The sequence below is a fragment of the Mastacembelus armatus genome, chromosome 8, assembly GCF_900324485.2.
Source record: "Mastacembelus armatus chromosome 8, fMasArm1.2, whole genome shotgun sequence".
Classification (NCBI taxonomy): domain Eukaryota; kingdom Metazoa; phylum Chordata; class Actinopteri; order Synbranchiformes; family Mastacembelidae; genus Mastacembelus; species Mastacembelus armatus.
In genome coordinates, this window is record NC_046640.1 from 18,929,708 (window position 1) to 18,952,607 (window position 22,900).

The 22,900-nt window shown below is 40.9% G+C and overlaps 3 protein-coding genes across 6 annotated transcripts; 2 read left to right on the plus strand and 1 right to left on the minus strand.

The window, feature by feature from the left end:
* Positions 1-905: 905 nt before the first annotated feature.
* mapk3 (mitogen-activated protein kinase 3) lies at positions 906-12,104 on the minus strand. The gene is made up of 9 exons (XM_026325557.1): positions 11,675-12,104; positions 10,270-10,452; positions 8,682-8,871; positions 7,174-7,290; positions 6,960-7,074; positions 6,740-6,871; positions 6,216-6,325; positions 5,353-5,481; positions 906-4,744 (listed from the first exon to the last, which is right to left on the minus strand). Exons 1-8 carry the CDS (start codon positions 11,884-11,886, stop codon positions 5,362-5,364), a joined length of 1,179 nt encoding a protein of 392 aa, XP_026181342.1. The 5' UTR covers positions 11,887-12,104; the 3' UTR covers positions 906-4,744; positions 5,353-5,361.
* A 1,296-nt stretch (positions 12,105-13,400) lies between these two features.
* nudt9 (nudix (nucleoside diphosphate linked moiety X)-type motif 9) lies at positions 13,401-17,591 on the plus strand. Of its 4 annotated transcripts, XR_003296728.1 has the most exons (9): positions 13,401-13,556; positions 14,120-14,404; positions 14,616-14,705; positions 14,838-14,924; positions 15,132-15,243; positions 15,473-15,619; positions 15,722-15,806; positions 16,002-16,464; positions 16,759-17,591. XR_003296728.1 is itself a non-coding variant. In XM_026325564.1 (8 exons), the coding sequence occupies exons 1-8, from the start codon at positions 13,459-13,461 to the stop codon at positions 16,145-16,147; spliced, it is 1,050 nt and encodes a 349-aa protein (XP_026181349.1). In that variant the 5' UTR covers positions 13,401-13,458; the 3' UTR covers positions 16,148-17,591. The 4 variants fall into 4 exon arrangements, 3 of the variants coding, with proteins under 3 accessions (XP_026181349.1, XP_026181350.1, XP_026181351.1); XM_026325564.1 differs by having other exon boundaries at positions 16,002-17,591; XM_026325565.1 differs by having other exon boundaries at positions 13,402-13,556; positions 14,153-14,404; positions 16,002-17,591.
* Positions 17,592-17,938: 347 nt separating this feature from the next.
* LOC113141254 (uncharacterized) lies at positions 17,939-22,734 on the plus strand. Its single transcript, XM_026325556.1, has 12 exons — positions 17,939-18,224; positions 18,891-19,002; positions 19,212-19,305; positions 19,497-19,551; positions 19,652-19,792; positions 20,181-20,341; positions 20,691-20,789; positions 20,914-21,059; positions 21,192-21,363; positions 21,446-21,558; positions 21,795-21,879; positions 21,951-22,734. Exons 1-12 carry the CDS (start codon positions 18,107-18,109, stop codon positions 22,008-22,010), a joined length of 1,356 nt encoding a protein of 451 aa, XP_026181341.1. The 5' UTR covers positions 17,939-18,106; the 3' UTR covers positions 22,011-22,734.
* The last annotated feature ends 166 nt before the right edge of the window (positions 22,735-22,900 follow it).

The following is a 22,900-nucleotide window of genomic DNA, read 5'->3' on the forward strand; positions in this document are numbered from 1 at the left end:
GATGTGGTTGTGTGTACAGATACAGTATGTAAAATGAACTCTGATCAACTTGTCAGGGCACAAATATGAAACCTACTACATATGTGAAGGGTTGCATGCTTCATATACATACAGTACAAAGTCAGCAAAGCACTGTATGGTTGAGCTTTAGTAACCAAGCTGGAATGTGACAAACAATGGTGGGACAGGCTGAGCCCACTCCAACAAACATGGTTTTCACCAGGACAGAGAAATCCATTCACCGCAGTTCAATGTGACTTTCTACCACTTTCTGACTTTTCCAGTTCATCCTCTTGACACAAAAGCATGTGTTAATCCTGGACAGCGCTGTCAATCTAGTCTCTGCAAAAAGACTCTGGGAACGTAAGGGAGGAAAGGAGAAGCCATGCTGAGACATGTTATGAAAAACAAAACATGACTACAGCTGCACAGAAGCACCAACAAGTTAACACTTATGAATGACGTACAGGTTCAAGGGACACACTTGCAAACTTTGTAAAATGGGAAAAATGTGGCCCGGTTCTTAGGAATCTTGGCACATTATTAATAGTAGCAGTATTTACTTAATAGAATATATGAATGGAAAAATAGAAATTTTTAACATTATCAACATATGAATACAATTTTTAATAAATGAACAGATTAGACAACAGGCCCTCATTCTCCCTACACAGAAGCAAGACACCTGGACTGAAAGATACACAGAATGACTAAACCTCTAGTGTTGATCACTTTGTGCCTCTGAAATTCTTCAGACCTTTGTGATTATTTTCTGTCTCCTATGAGTTGTTTTGCATCGGTTTGTGGTTCCTTTGGCTCTGCAAAGTTTCACTGACAACCCAACTACATATCGGCTCCTTATTTTGGTGGATCTTGGAGATAAAAAGAAGAAAAAGACAGCCCAGTATTTGTAACAGTATCAGGAAATTTTATTCAATTATATGTATATAACTCAGTTTCTTTGTTAATCGTTTAATCCATAATACCCATATAATATACAGACTATAACCCTCAATAACTCATATCTCTTTGACAATCTGCTTATATCTTCTTTTAAAATAACTCCTTATAAAGATTTTGGAGGGAAAATCAATCAATCAAAGAAAAAAAAAATGTTTCAGTAAAAGATTGAACACACTGCCAATAACAATCACACCTCTATCAGAAATAAAGAAAAATGCAAAAAGCATCCTAATAAAAAAAAAAGATACAACTTTAACTCCCTTTAATGTAAAAAAACAAAACAAAACAAAAACAACTCACCAATAGAACAACAATAGCAATAATAAGAACAGCCATTTAAAACCAACAATATCTGGAAACAGGCCTCATGACAGACAGGCCTATAGAATCGCCAATACTGTATGAATGTATGTGGTGTGTTTAAGTGCAACTTCTCACAAACGCAGATACACTTCTCAACTGAGGAAATGTGCACGAGTGTGTAAAGAGGTCTGCAAAATGCGGTCATCCTTGTGCATTACCATCATTTCTCAGTGAGATGCTTGGTCTGGTGGCAGGTCAGAGAAAAAAAACAAAAAACAAAGCAAAGTCTGGTTGACTGATAAATGAATATATAGTGTAGATATGAAATACATAGAAAATATCTGTGTGACTGCTTTTGTCATGATCAAAAAGAAAAATAAAATTTGTCACACAGATGTAGGGAGAGGGTCCAAGCTGTGTGGAAACAATATATACTTCCAAAACACACACACACTAAGAAAAGTCTTGGCATTACGTTACTGATGAGCAGATGCACAAACACTTTTACACTGACGTAAGTTACTGGAAATGATTCACTTAACACAGAGCACATGAAAGTTAAGCTGAACGAGCAGGATATGACACAGGGAGGAAAACTGAAAAAACCGAAAACAGGGGCAACACGTAGCAGGAAAGACAAAGTGCAGGCGTGCTGATTGGATAATATAACTGGAGCTCCTGCTGCTCCTACAACCATCCATGATCTACGATCCAGGTGAGATAAGGGCAATGATTTCTCTGAGGAGCGTGGAGGAAAGCAGCCACAAAGTCAGCGATGTGGGTTAGAAGGTCTTTATCAATCCCACTGTTGAAAAGCAGAAAATGCTGGGTACATAAAAACCGAAGCGGCTGGAGAGGGGGGGAGGCAGCCCTTTGAGTAAAGCGTGGTGAGAGTTGGGAGGCCAAACAAAAGGATGAGCATCACCACATGCACCAAAAAGCCTCACACCCATCCCAGAGTGCCGGCTATGACTTCTGAAATAACAGATATGATGCACCTCGAGCCACAGATGTAAAACAAACGGATGATTTTCCTGTGCAAGAAGGGGAGGCCAGTGAGCATTACACATCTGGCTCTGTTGGCATCAGAGGCCTGCCCTGAGACAGAGGATCCTGTATATGTGTTGGTCCACTGTTGTAGTTTTTCAGGGCAGAGGGGGGGAATTCTCTTACTGGTCCCAGTGCAACAGAAAAATTAGTGCAGTCTGAGCTGCTGACTGAGCTGGGGGATGTTCCACCAGGCAGCAATAAATACAGTCACATCCAGAGCAGAGAAAGGAGGGAGCAGACACTAATGACAGAGGAACACAGGACACAGAAACTCTACACATGCACACGCTCAAAGAAACATGTCTTTAGAAATGACACTGTCACCTACATTGACTAATACACATCCAGTACATTAGACAGGAAAACACACGAACAAGCAAAGGAAGGGGGAGTGCAAAAACAAAACTGGGCAGAGAGCAGCAAAACTCAGACATAAATTCTTCAACCATGAAGTGATGGTGGTTGCTGGGCCGCACACTGAGCAGCTATAAATAACTGTAAAGCACTCGCCTACAACAGTCCTGAGTTTGACTGTTTCCTTGTAGATTAATCAATAACATACAGTTTTTGCAGGAGTCATAAAGGAGTGGCTGTTGGAATAGATACCAGCTGAGGAACACTAAGCTGCAGTGACAGACCTCATAAATTCAGGCCAGTTTCATTCAGCACTCACACCAGCAGACCTTTTCATAGTAGACATTTTGGCATGTCATAGCAGGTGAAGCACAGAAAATGAATAACAGGGACATTCCATTTAGGTGAGCTACTTTCAGGGATTTGGTTTTGTGCATGCTGGCCCACTGGCATGATCTACTGGGAAACTTGATGGAACAGAGTCAGAATGTGTGCTGTGAAAATGGTCCATAGGCTGAAATGATCATAATTTGAAAATTGGCCACTTGAATTAATAAGTTGTTCAAATTTGGACCTGCACTGTCAGTTAAGGCCCAGGTTGCATATGTGCACTTTGACTCTCCAAAGTAGCTCTCGAAGCAAAGAGGAAACGTTAGAGACGCAGTACAAATCCAGCACTGTGCAATGGAAAGGCTAATGTCAAGCCGGCCCTATTGTCCAGAATATGTGTCCTCTTTAATAAATCGTTTGGGGGAAAAGCAGTTATCAAAAATTTAAATTAAGAAGGGCTGATGAGCCATGTAGGGTTTCAGCATAATAGTGACCCTGGTCCACAATCTGATGTCTGGTATATTTAATGGAACAGAGCTGTTATGTGGTGAAGTGGATGATACAGTAACGTTATAATACCAGGGTCTTTTCTGGTAAAAGTCTCTAATTCTCACAATATGCTGTTAATTTGGGTGCTGTTGGGAAGGTTTTTGGATGGCAAAGAGCATCATGAATGTTATAGAAGAGGGGGCTTAGGTATCATTGTTCTAATGCCTCAATGGACATGCAGATACAGGATCTATATCACATGTTTTATCTTATTTGTTCCAATCATGTAGCCCCTCCTGAATGGACCTGACTTTCCACAAATGAAGGGAACGTTCATTCTGTCTGCCCTTGTAGGTCACAACATAGTCAAACTGTGGTAGAGTTCAAAACAGACAGTCCTTAACTGCTCCCCAGCCAAGTTCCCTGCAGCTCTCTGCCACTTTGGTAAAATTCAGGAATGCATGCATTCATATGAACATCATAAAGTTCTTCAGAGGGAAAAAAAAAAAAAGAGCGACAACACAACCTGCCAACATTCCAGTAAAACACTAAATGTTTGTCTCAAAATCAAGTGTTCAAAAATGACTTGTATTGTAATGTAACATACAAATACGACTCTGAACTGATCCAAAAACAGTCAAGCTACAGTGTAAAAAACAAAAGCGGCAACAAGGACATTAAAAAAAAAAAAAAAAACTAAACAAAAAAACAACTATTTTTGTATATACAAACACACCCCAGAATAGCATAACCATTCTTTTAGTCCTCGATTCAACCAGTTTTTCATTTACATGGAGCAAGACAAAAGAGTTATGGCGTTGGTTAATACAGTAGTATGTGTTTATATGTGAGGAAGAGACTAAGGACAGGTGCAGGAGAGACAGATGTGGGAAGGATGTGGGGTGTGGTGATGAGGGCAGAGGGGGGGGGATTACTGCAGAAGGTACAGGATGGGACATTGGGACATTTAACTGGAAATCAAAACAACAGGTATGAGGGGAGAGGAGGGAGAGTCCAAAATAAGAAGTGACACAGCATGAGCTTCGACACACCCTACGACCCCACCCAACCACAGAAATGAAAAGTTAAAACTTAGCTCTCTCTTGCAGTAGAAATGGAAAGATAAGCAGTTAAATGTTCATATTTCTTGTTTTCTCTTTTTGTCGATTTCTTGAAGATGCATTTTTCTTTTGTTTTAGCATGTCGTTTGGGGTCTTGTTCCAAGCCTCTGCAGGGTTTTACCACGATTTTAGGGCTGAGTTAAAAAAAAAAAAGAAAAAAGAAAAAGAAAAGCACATTAAGCCACAATCCACACATTTCCATAAATATAAATACTGACTTATCAAAAATTAAGGCAAAGTTAACCAAAGTTGTGTAAGTGCGATCTGCCCACTCAGTTACATAGAAATACACTTATAGGCCTCTGACACCCTCTTTACAAAAATACTGACTGGTATAAGAGCCATTAATTTATGTTGACATGTAGCTGGAAAAAAACATTTATAGAGGAGACAACATTATATATACATCATAATGTAGTAACAGTTTAATTTTGTCACTCAGTTTTTTGTATGATGACAACACTACCCTGTTGTAGCTGTGTGACAGCAAACAGGTTCACAGGCTGAAAAGTCTCTGTGTGTTTAAATAAATGCATAAATAGCAGGTGAACCACTGACATCTAGTGGTCTAAATCACATTTTTCTTCAGAATGCAGACATGACAACTAAACAAATCATGCAGTTTCTTGACAAACAGAGCTTCCTGAAGCTGTTGGGCTGATGCCAAAGTTGAAATTTTGGTTTTCACAGCAAAGGCTGCTGTGATGCTGTGTTTGCGTGTTTAAGTGACATTGTTATGTACCTGTGCGTCTCAGGAGCCCTGGTAGTTTTCCTGGAAACGAGCAGTTTCCTCGAAGATCAGTTCCTTCAGTTTCTCTTTGGGAAGGTCATCCAGCTCCATGGAAAAAGTGAAGGGCTCCTCTGCTACTGGCTACAAACACAAACACACATTTATGTTTTTGTGGTAAAAGTGAGACGTGCTGTGTGATGCAACATCCTGCACACAGATATTAAACCTAACAAAACAGCAGCAGTAATCTTCTAGAGGTTGTGTCTTGAAAATAGCCAAGGTTACTGCTGCCAAGTGAGACAAGCTGAAGTTAGTGCACAGCACAATATCCAAAACAACTACATACAAGCTCAGCTCAGCTGTAAGTACAAGTTAAAACAAACTGTCCTTCCAAAATGAGCAGCTATGTTACTTCTATTCTGACAGGTATTTTTAGAAACTGGAAAAACAGAAAGAAATGCACGACTTTATTCTGTCTGCACCGACATAAATTTAAATGTGATTAATGATTACATTCTTCAATCGCTCTCAGGTTGAACCATGGAGCCAACTAAGCACTAATTGCATTCCAAACACAGCAAAGAGGCTTCCTAGCACAAAGCAGAAAGGCTCACAACTAATTCTTGGCTCACGGTTGAAAAACAATGACGAACACGTCCACTGCATGTTTGAATTAATAAGTCCTTCTGCCACCAACATTTGTGCAAATCTCAACATTTGGCTGAATCGGGTGAAGTTTTTTTTTTTTTCCCTCTCCCACATGTCATTGTTCTTCAGTTTGTGCAAATTCATCTTTAGAGTACACTACAGCTTTAATGTTTATAGGCTGAGCATTCAAAAGGCACTCTTCTTGTCACTTCAGTCTTTATGTGTACCTCATCTGTAGGATCGTAGTACTGCTCCAGGTATGGATGAGCCAGGGCCTCCTCCACGCTGATTCTCTTCAGGGGGTTAAAGGTCAACATGCGTCCCAGCAGGTCCAGAGCTGCATTAAAGTGATCAAGAGCTTTAGCTGATTGAGTCACCAGGTTGTGCAGCAATATAAATACTTCTGACAACAGAATTAAAAATGCCAATCCATGTACATTTTTATAGACAATTATTTTACAAAATATGTTATAAATTTTTGTATTTATTATTTCAAAGTTTTCACAATCCCATACAACAGCTTTGCATGGAGTATTTGACAAACACATATATTAGAAGTCTATCATATAAAATATTCTATAAATAATAAAAATTTTAAAAATGAAATGTTTAAATTATTGCATTTTGTACCAAAAACCTTTTGCACTCACACACAATGTAGGTTTTCTTATTTTAAATGAATGACTGTCTCTCTCCTGATGTTCCAAGCCTATAAATAAAGAAGTAACATGAGTTGTAACATGGTTGTTACCTTTTGAATCTGCCTTGTAGAAGAGCTTTTCCCAGGGGATCTTGGGTTTTTCAGGCAGGGACTGGAGGTAGTTCCTTGCCTTCATGTTGATGATGCAGTTCAGATCTTCTTGAGATGGAGAGCCAAGGACACCTGCACACAGAGGAGAATAAGTAAACACCTTTCAGTATGGATACTTGGCGTTAACATTTTGTGGAAAAGAATGACAACTTTGTCCCACCCAGTATGTGATTGAGCTGGTCCAAGTAGTGCTTCCCAGGGAAGATGGGCTTGTTGGACAACATCTCAGCCAGGATGCAGCCCACTGACCAGATGTCAATGGACTTAGAGTAACCCTGAGACGTAGAGAGATGCAGTCAGCAAACTGAGAAACTATCCAGTCAAATACAAGAGTTACATTAGGTGCTAACACACACACACACACACATCCCTACCTTTGAGTTGAGCATGATTTCTGGAGCCCTGTACCAACGTGTAGCCACATACTCAGTCAAGAACCCTGTGTGGTCGTGCTCGGGGTCAGCTATTCTTGCCAGGCCAAAGTCACAGATCTGAGGACAACACACAGGTTCAGAGATCAGAATAATAAATCTGCCAGTGGTCACAGCTGGACTTTCAATTCATTCCTAAAGGTGTTTAGATATAAAAACGTAGAGGTTAGGAGTTGGTTAGGCTGCTAAGTAAATCTGTTTCTTGACTCTACAGCTGTTGCAGTTCTGATTTTTGTGTTTCTCTCAAACTTGACACCCGTCAACAACAGGAAAAGAAAACAGGAAGGGGTAGACAGCACATCATACACTGATCATTTATGATAAATAAGGTCAAACTAAGTGTTCCAGATTCATATCAAGAAATACTCGTGGAGTTGCCAAAAGTTGCCAATAACAGTGCAGGTACAACATCTGATGTTTGAGGGCAGGTATTCAACAAAAATCAGTGTAACCTTCATAAGGCTTATATTTACTTAGGATCATCATTTCAGTTTCTATTTATACATGACGCATATTCCTAAATGTATATGTCTATTCAAATCACAACAATCCTGGAGCCAGGCAGTGTTTGAGCACAGTATGATTATAGGCCTACGTACAGGGAAGGGGAGGAATGCGAGGTTGACTGGGGCCCAGCAGCTCTTTGCTGCCTTTGTTATGTAACCTAATGCTTTTGTTAAACTTCATCAGAAAGGAAATGCTCTGTAAATTAATCAAGTCAAATTATTATCAGCATTACATTAAACATACTAAATCAACACATATATATTAAGTCACAGTCAAGTTATTGTACATAGTCTGCAGTCATTGTTGTAACACGTAACTGTGGCAACAGCGTTTTATTTTGGTATTCTGAAAAGAAATATAAGTATTTTTGTCCTGGAGTGGAATGTAACAGAAACCTGCTACAACATGTGCTGACCTTTGTTCTTTACTCCTCCCACATGATCAACTAATCCAGGGATTGGTGGTTGGCAGCTGAGAGTTCATAAGTGTACTCTGAGGCTGAACAGCATGGCAAAGAGCAATGCGAGCCTTGATGGTTCGCTGCAACAAAAACACTGGCAATGACAGCCTGTGTTGTTTCGGAGGCCAGGACTGTCAAAAAGCTACTTACAAAATATCCTCTTTTTCAACTTTTATCTCAAAACATTAGTAAAAGTAAAGATACTAACTTTGAATCACAGGGAATAGTTAATGCCAAACCTGAATTTACAACATAAATCTAGGATTTCCCTACAGCCCATGTATACAAAGTATTTACATGCAGGTTTAGTATATACAGAGGTGTAAGATCTACCATAAACCCCAAACAACACAAAACAAATTTCAAAATCCCTGTTTTTTTCTACGCTAGGGAAGAATAAAACAGACAACCTTGGTGTCAGCAGTGATGATGATGATGGTGATGATGATGGGGTGTGTGTGTGTGTGTGTGTGTGAGAGCTGACCTTGAGGTCACAGGTAGTGTTGATGAGCAGATTGGAGGGCTTGAGGTCACGGTGCAACACGTTGGCTGAGTGAATGTACTTGAGGCCTCGGAGGATCTGGTAGAGGAAGTAGCAGACGTGGTCGTTGCTCAGCCTCTGGCTCTTCAGCAGCTTGTACAGGTCTGTCTCCATCAGAGTCTGCACGATGTAGCTGGAAGGCCACATGGGTCAAGGAGGACAACAGCAGGGCAGACAGTTTCCAAAGAAAAACATTAAGATTGTCCTTAAATTATATTATACATCTATACAATTGAGTCAAGAGGTGTTGAACCAAAAGTCACATTTCATTTGCAGCACTTTGTTGAAACGTGTAGTCACAGGTTTGGGGTGTTGGGAGAGAGAGAGAGAAGCACATCACACTCAGAGCAGTAATTAGCCCAGCTTCCATCTACTGGGCACAATGATTCTCTAATGTTTTCTAGACTTAAGTCTTGAAGAGCAAAAGGAAACTTAAACTATCAGGTTTGTCAAATAGATGCGTTGCATAACTTTGTTGCTCAAAGCATACATCAGAAATCTAATCTAACCATACATCAGAAACTGTGACCACAGGAACTGTGGTAACATTTAAAACATGCGATGTCTCATTTGAGACTTTTTCTATTTGAACACTCCTCACACATTTTCTTGCAAGAGCATTAGGAGTCTACAATGTTATTGTACATGGTTACATTTTAGCTAAGGGACTATAGAGAACGTTTTTTGACTGATCCAACACTTTAGCCCAGACTGAAATATCTCAACAACTATTGGATGATTGTAATGAAATTTGGTGCAGACCTTTGTATTCTCCTCAGGGTAAAGTGTAATAACTTTAATGGCTGCTTAACTTTGTTTCATACTGCACTCTGCACTAAGATGCTAAATAGCAGCATGCTAGCATTTAACTCAAGTATGGGTGTAGACATTCATGCCTGCAGCACTCCTACCAGCTGAGCTATGTACGGTACAGAATGGACTCACTAATTGGTGTTAGTGCTTTCCCTGGACGTGATTATATCGGCCCTAATCAGGATTCAAATCAGGAACAACACAATACAACAAAGTAAAGCAACTAAGCAAATAAAAAAAAAACAAAACAATAAAAACAAAAAAAAAAAACAAGGACATCACACATCTCCTTTTTGCTTTTCAGGGGACAAAGCGGCTTTTCACCGCAGATGCAGCTAGAGCAGCAGTCAGTCACAGCAGCTCATTGACCAGCCGTGCCCACACAGCTAGCTGTGTGCAAATGGTCAGTACTGTGATTCAGGCTGAATCAAAAACCCCAAAAGATCAGTTTTTCTGTGTGACTGGGTAAACCTGAGATTAAATGAACACAGTTCTGACAGGTTTCAACATTTTCACCTACACATTGCTGAATAAATTAGATCTTTAATTCTGGAATATTGCAACATTTCCAATTTTCTTTTTTTATGGCAGGATTTGTGAATACAGATGGGTTGCATTTAACAAAAAGTCATTTATATTCCAGGTTAAACTAAGTTTGGTCTGAACAGGTAACATATGCATGAACAGCATGCAGACCGATGCATGTGTAAAAGGATACACATCTCTCATGTTGTCAATGTGCCGTGCCCTGAGAATGTCGTTGATGCCGATGATATTCTCATGGTGGAAACGCAGCAGGATCTTGATCTCCCTCAGTGTGCGCTGGCAGTATGTCTGGTGCTCAAACGGGCTGATTTTCTTGATGGCTACTCGCTGTTTCGTTAAGTTGTCCATGGCAGAGCTGGACAGTGGGGAAAGCACAAAGCAGGTCTCATATTACAGAGTGTTCAATTCACACACAATGACGGTATCAGAATCTGGGCTAGTGCTAAGCTCCAAAAGGGCACTACAGACTGTATCTGCTGCCAAAACACACGTGACAAGGGGTTTTTTTTTTTTTTTCCGTGACATGTTGTGAAGTATTGTAGGTGTAGGAACAGTGTCAGTGTGGTGGAGGTGAGGAGTAGGTGGAGACCAGGCAGAGCTGAGAGGGACTGCAAAAGCTTTCTTCCTAAGACCTTAGCAGTAAATCCTTCTGGAGACTTTGGGGCAATAACTATGAAATCCCACTAAACCAATCCCTCATTGCCAAATTCTCTTTGTGCTGGTAAAAAAAAAATAATGTTAAAGCTCACCCAGACCAGGATCAACAGTAAAAATCACATCCCTCAATCAGTGAGTTATTTTCTCATCATTTCCAACACACTGCATAAACTTATTCACAGTGAAAGATAATGAAGTAGTTTAATCACATGGCAAAACAGAATAACCCTCCTGTTTGGAGACTCTAGTGATATGAACAGAGGTTCCTGCTGACATGGATGTGTGGGCCCAGCTCAGATGCGCCCATTCACTGACACATGGTGCTGTCACATCTCATCGTGTTCACGGCTCAGCCTCGATGGCGATGACTTGGCATCAAAATGCAACAGGATTGCTTAACATGTCCACACACGGCTGCAGATCACATACAGCGATAACACGAGGAAAGGCCTCGCCACAACTAACAAATCCTACTCGCATCCTCTGCAGCAGCTTGGCTGCAGGTTGATGGTGAGCAGGTTTCAGGTGGAGATTCATGTAATTGAAGACGGGACGGACAAATGACTGGAGCAGTGCAGTGAAGCAGAGCCTGTAAAAGATTTCTAACCGGATAGCAACACACGTCCTGCGCAATCACTCCCTGTCTTGTTTCCTGTAAAGCTCGTAGCCACGCCTGTAGCTACTCGGCTAAGCTGCTCAACACAAAATGGGCTTTTTTTGAAGTTTAACAATGTCTGGATGTTTTGCAGCTGTTTAAAATACAAACATCGACACTACATCCACATTTCCTGCAGCTCGCTTGTTGCCTACAACGGCAGCGATCACCTGGCTGCCGTATTTACTAACAAACAGCTTGTGTTAGCCAGCACTTTTGAATTAAATACTACGGCAGCCCAACGGAGACGACAAGCACAACTCACCAAACCATTCCGTACGCCCCCTCCCCGATGTAAGACAGGTCCGTGTAGCGGGGGCCCACATCAAAAATCTGGCCCTTAACGTACTCGGACCCAGGCTTGGGTCCCGCAGCTCCGGGCGCTCCATCATGCGCAACAGTGCCAGCCGCCCCAGCAGCCGCCGAGCTGTTGGAGCCTGCGGCCCCGACCGCTGCAGTGCTGCTCGAATCCGCCATTCTTCCTCTCCAAACCGCTCCTGCTCTGTCAGGGTGTTTCACCGGGGACCACCGCCGCTCCCTGCGCCGTCTAACGTTTGACCGAACCGAACGGATTGCCTGGCTTACGGAACAAAGTACCGATCCGGGCCCTCTCTGCTACGGGACTGTAAATGGATTTCGTGCGCGAGCGCAGATTTGGTCGCAGCACGGAGCGTAAATGCGCGTGCCAAACTACGGTAACACAGGTGCGTTAGATATTCTCGCTAGTGCGACTTGTTTGGGCGGAGTCGCGTCCCTTGGTTGCGGCTCAAACCATAGGCACCGCCTGTTCAGCTTCGCCGTTTTGGCGAAGCAAGTGCGATCTGCAAACTAAACACGCAGCAGCTACGAGTGGGCGTGCCGAAGTATGTTGCACGCTGCCTGTTATGACAAGAAGAATAGTTTACGATGACATTCTTATTTTGTGTTAATCCGCCTCTAAACACAATTAGTCATCTTTGTCTTTTAAATGGTTCTGTGACACCCACTAATGTAGGTTCAGCTGAGGCCTTTCGTTTCCATCTACAGTGCTGTGCAGAGGTTTCAGGCACTTTAGATGTTTCAAATTCCTAGCAGACAACACCATCAGGTGTCAGATTAATCCCAGGTTCATTGTGCAGCTCATTGTACATGACAACAAAGAACCCACATAGAAGTTCATGGAGAACTATTTTCAGGGGCTAGTAGAACCAGGAGTCCTGCAGCAGATGGTCTGAGCCCCACAGAGTCTGGGATCACATGATGAGACAGAAACACTGGAACAGCCTGAGCCTACAGAAAACTGTAGCAGCTTCTTCAAGGTTTATACATGAAAACCCAGTTTATGCCATTTACATTAAAAGCATCCCCTGTATAATGTTTATCATAATTATAGTCATAAAATAACAGGATGCCAGCTGACAGCAAATGGTAACCAGCAGTAGGTCTACTGTGCAAGTGATTTATGCACTTTGGGTGTCATTATCACACAGTGGTCTACCATCAGGAAGTTCTGTGGTCCGTCCTGATTTTTCTCTGCAGCACGGCACCGATCACAGACATACAGCCAGAGTGATGGAGGCCTTTTCCAGAAACAGGAAGAACAAGGAGTCCTGCAGCTGATGCTGTGAGTCCTGGTCTCCACAAATGGAGCCAGTCAGGGATTACATAAAGAAACAGGACACACTGAGAGTCCAAATCCACAAAAGATCTGAGGCCAGTGTTTAGAAGTACCTGTCTCCTAAGTGCATTGAGAAACTGTGTGCTCCATTCATGTCCAAAATCAAAAAATAAAATTGGTAAAATTTTTAAAAAAATGCAAACACAATTTGCAATTATGTGCATAGCAGTTCAATAATATATATGATGTTAATATAAAACTAGATCTGTCCATTTCACATGTACTTATTAGTAAGACATTTACCAACAAATACGTGAATCTGTTACTATGGGGACGAATGCGACTACTGTGACCACACCCCATTTTCATACGTCACCACGTAGGGCGGTGCACTTCCTGGTTACTGTGTTTTGCATGTTGTAGTTGAACTATTGATTCATTTGTCTGGAGGGATGGTGTATTTCCGTCTTGGGCGTAACTGGATCGACCGGATTCATCTAGCACTCACTCTCGTTGGACTCCCCTATTCCATCTGCGGATCCGGAGTAAGGTATAACACTAACGTTAAAGAACCAACCTATTTTAGATCTTAACCTAGGAACACTGTAATCTGTTGACAGTTCGGTTTAAGCTAGCTAACACTGTAACCTATCGTTAGATGACATAGAGTAAGACATAGGCCTGTGTGCTACTGCAGCATTTCTATCAAAGTTATTGATTACTGACAATATTAGCAGAGTCAGAGGAAACAGGATTAATATGTCTGCAGTGTCGACACTTTGGGGCTGGATCCTCCTGCACTAATACACTGGGTGTTGATGCAAAATCAGTTAGACTGTATTTCCAGTTAATATGAAATATCAAGCAAAATGAAATGTAAAATCATTCAGGGTTAACCAAACAGAAGCATCATTAATTAGACAACAGATGTGTATTGCAGTGTAATTATTACTGTCCTGTTATGATTCCTCTGCCCCAGTGATAAGCAGTGAAGTGTTTGTTTCACTATGAAGTGCTTTTCCATAATTTGCTGAAGAGGCAGGAGGGCGACGTGTGTGTGGAAAGGAGGAGGAGCTTATTTGATTTCCATGTCTCATACTTCTTCCCCTGCAGGCCTGCCATCTGTTCATCTTCTCATCCTTTCAGAACCAGCCAAACTGTCAGGCCCATCACTTCCAGTTGCTGTAACCTTTGCATTCCCAGTGTCTGGACAATGCACTCCTCAGCAGCACCTCATGCAAAGTCCAGATGTCCCCAGTATCCAGGATCTGATATTAAGCGTTTCCCTGTGCCTGATGACAAAGTGGACTGGAGTCAGAACTGGCCAGAATATGATCCAGTCAGCTACACTGCCCCTTCAGTACTGAAGATGCCAGCATGGGCAGATCCTGATACTGAGTGAGCAACATAAGTCTAATTTAAAGTGCATCAAGTAGGATATATTTTGATCAAATTGACACTGACACTGAATGTGTTTCTTCACTGTTGTGAGGTATTCTGACTAATTTTTATTTGTGTAGTTGTGTAAAACATTGTGTTATTTATATTGTTTTTTGCTAGAAATCATTTTCAGTTTACTCAGTTGTGTTTAAATAACCTTTGCTTGCAGCTCTTTCTCTCCACAGTTCAACACTGTGGATGGTGCTGTGGACAGGACAAGCTTTGAGGGCAGCTACAAAGTGGAAAAGGGCAAGCCACTGTAAGTTACTAACTACCGAGATGTTACTGTAGCTTTCCACCAGTGACTGTATGGACGTGTTGTCTGGATGTTGATTTTCACATCTTCTTAAAACTCCTTGTAAATGAGTAAATTCCCTTTTTACTCATTTAGAAATCCTCGAGGACGCACAGGGTTAACTGGGCAAGGGTTGCTTGGACGATGGGGACCCAATCATGCAGCAGATCCCATTGTCACCAGGTAACTTTCCCTTTACTTTGAACAGTATTTAACTCAGTATTATCCAGATTCTTGCTAACCATAATTTAGGAAATTTAATAGGATGACATTGACACCTGTTTTCAGTCAGGTCAAAAAGATGGAGTTATTTCATTGCCAACAAATACTGAACTTTGCACACTTTAAAGTTTATAAATGCCTTGGTGACCATTTGTATGTCACTGGCAGATGGAAAGTAGATGCCAAAGGAGCGAAGATTCATCACTCAGACTCTAAACAGCCTGTCCTGCAGTTTGTGTCCATCAAGAGGAAAGACTGTGGGGAGTGGGCCATTCCTGGGGTTGGTCCTCTTATATTTCTTTAAGAGATGTTTTCATTCATTTTGCACACATTCCATCTCATCGCATGTCATTATATTTTCCTTTTTTTGTGCTTGCCATGATATACTCACACCTATTCAACAGTGCTCAGGGGCATCAAAGCCATGGGTGGATTTAGGGTTTTTTGGGTACGTAACATGTAATGTTCCTGACTTAACTTCTTTGTGTGTACACATGCTTGTGTTGTAGGGCATGGTAGATCCAGGGGAGCAAGTTTCTCTCACATTGCAGCGGGAGTTCTCTGAAGAAGCGTTAAACTCACTTTCAGCCACACCTTCAGAGAGAGCAGAACTCTATGAACGCATCACTCAACTTTTCAAATCACCAGGGTTTCTGGTCAGCAGTACAAACAGGCTTACTTGCTTATAATCACTAATACATTTTAGTATTTGATAAGTGCTTGTGTCACAAAAACTAAGATACAATCTTTTCCCTCAGGTCTACAAAGGCTATGTGGATGATCCTCGAAACACTGACAACGCTTGGATGGAGACAGTTGCTGTCAACTTCCATGATGAGTCAGGTATTAATAATTAGAAATAATGTTTTTTTTTTCTTTTTAATTGTCACTATTGTCATTTTTGTACTTTGCCTTAATGCATTTTATTTACACTATACTGCAGTCCTGAAATTTGCAGAACATAATGTTTTAATTCCCATGACATTTTCTTTCTGGAGAAAACAAGACAGCAAGAACATGTGATTATTGTTACTGTAGGCAACAGTGTAAGTGAGCTGCCACTGCAAGCTGGTGATGACGCAGGACAAGTCCAGTGGGTTGATGTGGACTCTGCCTTTCCCCTCTATGCAAGTCACTCCCATTTCCTGGAGCTGGTATCCAAAGAGAGGAAAGCTCACTGGTAACCCAGGATGAAGGATTCTGTTTTGACTAAACAATGAAAGAAAGATTAAGAATTGTGTGGGAGTGCTTTGCACTGCACTGAGGTTGCATGACTTCTTAACCTATGTGAATCTTTCTTCACTAATTTAAACATAATTACAGTCAAAGCCCAATATGAATATATTTAGTTTGACATGTGTATGTCCTTTACTGTATATGCACTGTACTGCAACATTGTAACTATGTTTTTCACTAATGCACCAGAACTTAAAAGAAGGAAACAAGCTGGTGGAATTTTGGCTGCAGTCTGCTCAGAAGACGTGGCTCAGCCAATGTCAAGGTGTGAAATAAAACCAACCAACAACCTCAGAGCTGCTCTTAGACTTTTGTAATAGAAAAGAAAAGAGAGAAACTGTACATTTCTGCATACAGGAGATTGAGACATCAAACTGTAAAAAGCGAAGCTACTGTTCAGTAACACACTTCAGCAAAAGACAGCAGTCACATTGTTTCTCTTGGCACTAATTGGCACTAATTATGCTAATGTATTCAGTGTTAACAAGGATCACATTAACCCACCACCGCACAGTCAGAATGAGAAAATTCAGTGACTTTGATCTTTACTTGTGAATAGAACATGAAGTTGTGCTGGAGCTCCCCAGACAGCCCAGCAGTCAAGTGAAGCTGAGCACAGACAGGCTGAAGCAGGAGGACAAACATGTCTTCTTGTGGTAACAGACGGTGGAAGAAAGGGCCATTTTACACTCAACAGCCTCAACCTTTCCAAACATTCACATCAGTTTGCCGGGCATTCTTTACAGTGACTGGAGAATTACACATGAAATTGGATTGTATCTGTTAGACCTCCTGATATAAACACTTACATATGGACACTCACGTCATTAAAAGGCTGTCGGCAACAGACACCCGAGCTACCCTGCAGTGGTAGGCAGAAGCTGTTTTTCTGTCTTGAAACAAAACATGTTTGTCTCCAGGCTGAAGTTAAAGATTTTATAGGATGTGATATAAATGTTCAGTGTGCTGAAAAACTAGTGGATGTCAACTAGACACTTGTGGAAAGGGAAATCATTTGGTTTTGATAGTTTGTCAAACAGAAAACTCTTACAAGAGAAATACATTTTGACAAATTTCAGAGGTGCTACTAATCCTTTATCCCATGTCCTGTCTGTATGGCATGATATTCTACTGTTTTGTAATATCAGTGTTGTGTGGTTACTGTCTAGACCTCACTGTAGCTGGTACATTTTATAGCATAACCTTAAAACTCATGTTGCTCTTTTGGCTCCGGTAGATTTCCAGTGCATCCAGGCCACTTGGCACTGGAGCATTTGTTATTTAGGGTGGGAGAGGATCCTTAGTTGTACTTTTCAAATCAGTAACCTGCCATGTTAACCCTGTAACCCTGCTGTTAGGACAACACAAATAAATAGTAATATGAGAAAGGTTTACCTCTGTGATAGAATATTTTTTTAATTAATTGAATTATCATCCAAGAATTATGACTGGATTGAATTGACTTTATATAAATATTTTTTGCTGTAATTTCATTCAGTAAATTATCAATTTATCTTCAGCTTTTAACTTTTGGACCATTGAATGTTACTGCTGCTAACCTGACCGGACACACCACTGTGTTTTTTAATATTATTTTATTTCTTTATTTTTATTTCCTGCTCTATGACTCTTGATTTGTCAGTGTGCATGTGTAGTTTTAAAGACAACCGCACACCATCATGTATGACACTGCGTTAACTCAACAAACTACATTACCCAAATGCCTGAGCGGCAAAAGCCGACTCTCTGAAGCTGACGACGTGGCTGAGGTACGTCTTAACCCCGTGCTACAACGGACCGGGGCGATTCAAACAGGGCAAACCGGCTTTGTCGATAACTGTGCGCGAGAGTAGCTGAATGTTTTACACAGGCGTCTTTATAGGTTTGATTAGATTCTTTGTGTAACAATGTCTGGGAAAATCAAGAGCCGAAGTGCCGCAAATGCAGACTCGATATCAGGCGGGGTGTCCTGCGATGAGCGCATCTTGCGGGATTGTCACCAACTGTACACGGATCCTGACAGCGGTGAGTTATACAGCTTGTCAGACTCAAACCTTTCCTTGAAAGTCACACCATCATCATCTTCATAATCATCATCATCATCATCATCATAAACTGAAGCTAGAGAGCAATCTACTGATTTTTTTAATGAGTATTGTCGCTGATAGAGAAGAAGCTTGGGGCTAACCGTTAGCTAGCAAGGATTCAGTCAACTGGCTGACGCTAATTAGCACTGATGTGGCAGCCTGCATTGTTAGCTAACGGTGAGTCATGAACACAGAGATGTAGTTCAAGTTTATTTGTAATATAACTCTTAATGTGCTGAGTTATGGTTTGCTTTGCGTTTACAAGCAACAGTTAATCCAGGGGCGTCGCTAGGAATCAGGTTTATTCAGATTATGTTCAGGGCTGCAGTGACTGATTTACTAGTTAATTAGTTAATTAACAGAAAATCAATGAACTTAGTTTTTGATTAGTTAGCTGTTAATTGTTTTAGTAATATTTCAGGCAAAATGCCTTTTTTTGCAGGTTCAGGCTTCTTCAGGCATTCATCATGGTAAATAAATGGATTTGAATTCTGGGTAGTTGGTCAGAGAAATGAAGCAATGTGAGGACTTAGCTAACTGCTCTGTGATGTTGTGTGAAGTATATTTAATTATTTTTGATAACTGTGTTCTTTGTTTTGATCAGGGCTGATTACAGTGGCTGAGTCTGTTGATGTGAAGTTGCTGCCTCCCAGGAAGAAGATCACTGTGATGCTGATGGGCAACCACTCTGCTGGCAAAAGCTCCTTCATCAACTGGTAATTATAGTTTACAAAAGCATCTGCTGTGAGATTTAAGATCGATCAGGCTGCCTAACAACCACTCGATTGATTTTCCAGAATAGGATATAAAATGGTATTGTTTTAATCAGTTTGACTTGTGTAGTGGGCAAAACAATTTTATATTGATGATGCATTAGTACATGGCTGGATAAGAGATCCTTCTTGTTATGCTTGGTTTTTGTCAGGTATGTGGAAGAGCATATCCAGCGCACTGGAGTGGCTATTGAGACCCAAGGCTTCAGCTTTATTACCAGTGGACGTAAGAGAGAATCTCTTACAGTGAGTGCAGCACAATCATTCCAGACAATGTTAATTTCAAGTTGTAATGTCAGTCATTTTTCCCTGCAAGTCATTTCTCACTATAGTGAGTCATTACATGAACCTACCGTGGCTTCAGAAAGTCAGACACAGTCACTTTTTCCACACTTTGTGTTGTGTATTCACTTGTAATGGGTAAAATTTTTCTTTAGGGAAATGCCACCCTTCATCTATATCCACACTTCAAGCCTCTTCAAGTGTTCAAAGGTGAGACAACAGTTTCAAACATTAATAGTGAAAGTATAAATATCTGCCACCCTATTTACTTTAAGACACAATCCTCTGCTCTTCCTCATTTGATTTCTAGGAGTTTCAGAGTACTTGAGCACAGAGATCTGCACATCCCGACAGAAACGGTTCAGCCTGGTGACATTTGTTGATTCTCCAGGATTGGTGGATGGTGATATGAAGTATCCCTTTGATGTGGACGAGGTTATCCTATGGCTGGGTGGGTTGCTGGTTACTGACCTTGGCTGTTGCTGTACTGGAGTCACTGAGGGTCCTGTTTAGGGCTTTGTGTGCTTTAAATATAATAAGATGAAAGGAACAGCTTATTTGTTAAATCTGTGACATTAATGTAAATGAGGTACTGAATCATGATTAACTCTAAATGTAAAATGTTGTGTGCAGTTTCTCAGTATGTTTTATTTCTCCTTATTGAGATAAAACCAAACTAAAATAGTTTTCTATAAGTACAAGAGAGCTACTACTCAGTTTAGCTGCTTGTTTCACAGTTTATTCTAAGCTAATTAAGCAAAGTGACAACAGCTCAGGTCTTTGCTTCTTCAGTGGAATTTGATGTGGAAAATAATGTTCTTTCCTGCTGGCACTCTCAGGTGATCTCTGTGACCTGATTCTGGTCTTCTTTGACCCCATGGGTCAGGCTCTTTGCAAGCGAACCCTCAACATTGTGGAGAGTCTAAATGAGAAACATGGGGACCGGCTGCGATTTTACCTGAGCAAGGCTGATGAGGCTGGAGGGGAGTCAGACAGACAGGTAGATTAAAAGCTTTTCAAAAAGGTCACCCTATATCGTCACGTTTAGGGAAAAAGTTTCTACATGTGTAAGAATTTTTAAAAAGTGCACTGATTATATTGTCTGACTGAGGAATGATAACCTAAAATAGAGCATGTCTTTGTCATGTTAATGTTTGTGGATAGTTGAAAGCTACTGTCAGCCAGTGCAGGCCTGTTTCCAGTAGTTGCAAATGGGCATTCAGTACTGTGAAATATACTCCTTTCTAGCAGAATGACTATACATACTGTGAGTAATACTCAAAACTGGTAAAACATCCTTACTGTTTGCCTGACTTAGTTTTTAATTTTTTTGTGATCGACTGGCTCAGAGAGTAATGATGCAGATTGTCCAGGAGCTCTGCAAACGACCAGGACTTAACAAATGTGGCTTTGACATGCCTACCATCTACATTCCTAATCCCAATAAGGTAAGGACTGCACTTTTAGAGCCTATTTGGGCTCATGTCTCCCTTTTGTCTTTTTAGATAGTTTGTAGTTCAAACTTGCTGACAGGTGTACATTGTCATTATTTTCCTGTCCCCCTGTTCTCAGCCAAGTCGCTGTGTCAACCAAATTGAGGAGGTGTGTCGCAGCATTGAGAAGACTATTAACCAGACAGTCCAGAATACACTCAACTCTCTGGAGAAGGACTGTGAACTCATCAGTGAGGCCATCACTGATAAGCTCAGCAACGACAGGTAACACAGCAAGTTACATCTCATTTTTATAAACTGGCATGCTTTATCGTTGGAATAGTAAAATAGTGTGACCCACAGGAGGATCACGCATTGACAGCTTAAGAGAATAAACCGGGCCCTCTCTCTTTACAGGCAGATCAGTGTAGAGAACCGACGAGCGCGCTGCAAGAGCTGCTTCCTGACACTGCTGGGCTTCAGTGTCCCGATGGCACTATTGGCCCTAATGGTGCTGGGCACGCTGTCCAAGGAGCTGCTGGAGATGGCTCTGGGCCCCGAGGGCATAGATGCCCTCTCACTCTATGTGGTGAATTTCTTAAGGAGTGCACTATTCACAAAGAATCTTTAAAGTAGTCGAGTCTAATTCTACCTGCTCCTGCAATCCACAGATTCCCTTAGTGAGAATACTTGACTCCCTCTCCATGGAGCAGCAGCTTTATGGCTGTGGTGGACTGGTCCTTCTGTCTTTCCTGCTGCTCCTCATTGCACGTGTCTCCTTCAGGTAGGAGAATAAGAGCTCATCACTATCACAGCCTTTCATCCAAAATAACAGACTTTAAGACACTTTACCCCATTCTCTTTCATTGTAATGTCAATTACACCATGCAAATACAGTTTACCCCTTTTCCATTTTCATCACTTCTCTTTAGGATAGATAATGAAACTTCCATTTTTTTTTTACTTAAATTATAAATATTAAATTCTTGGAGTTTAAGGTTCCCCATCGATTCTTTGCAGGACTCAACCAACTCTGTCAGGCAAACAGAAAAGGCAGCTGCAGGAGAAGCTGGAGTATGTTCAGGAGGTGGTTAAGACAAAAAAGGTATGTGTGTGATGCTACTGGCAAACAATGTTGTATTTGGGTATGTTTAAATCTTTGTTTCTTCCCTTTAGAAAAAACTGTATGAAGAATATCTTCGCCAGAGTGTCAGCGATCAAGACATGGGCGTATAAGCAAAGTCGAGATGTACACAGAAGGCTCAGTATTCCCACAGTGACATAGAAGTGACAATGAAGTTATAGCTCTGCCAAGGTTTTAACACTAGTTCTCATGTCACATCACTTACCACTCAATAATGTCTAAGTGTACATGTGAATTACATTTAGAGCTGCATGATGCTCTTTGACAAACCCATTAAATTTCTGGTGCTTGAATACTGTAAAGCCTGTTTACCTTAGATGGCATTACCTCTGTAAAAACTGTTAAATTACACTACCTGCAGATAAGTAGGGTTCTATCATATGGCCGATGAGCTTTTGGTACTGATCATTTATTTGTTGTGAGCATTTATATAAATGTATTCTGTGCCTCTGCTCCACTGGAAGGAATTCAGTCTTAGACCACTTAAAGATATGTAAAAATTTACAGAATATTTATATTACTTTATCCAAGAAACTATTTTGGTTAAAAGGCATATAGCACTGGTTTATGTGAGTCACTTTGTATGAGTCACTCTTTTTGAAGACTTTCACCAGCATTTTATACAATACTTTAACTGCTTGGCATCATGAAGGAGGAGTTAATAAACATTCATGTAAATGATCATGTATGTTGATTAATAACTGAAAATGGGAATCAAACACTTTATCAGACCAACTTTTTGTATTTTCCTGTTATTCATTGTGACCATGTTTTAATTAAAATGGATTAAATAAAAAGACTAAATTGTGTGCACGACCTTCTTTCTCTCCTTCCTTTCTTTCTTTCTTTTTTTTTTTTTTTAGAAATGTAACTAATCAATTATGTTTTGATCAATCAGTGCTCTGAGCTGTTTTTAGTGTGAAGTCAACTGAAGGCTATGAACGAATTGCAACTTTAGGAAAAGGTCTGTGCTTTGGGAAAG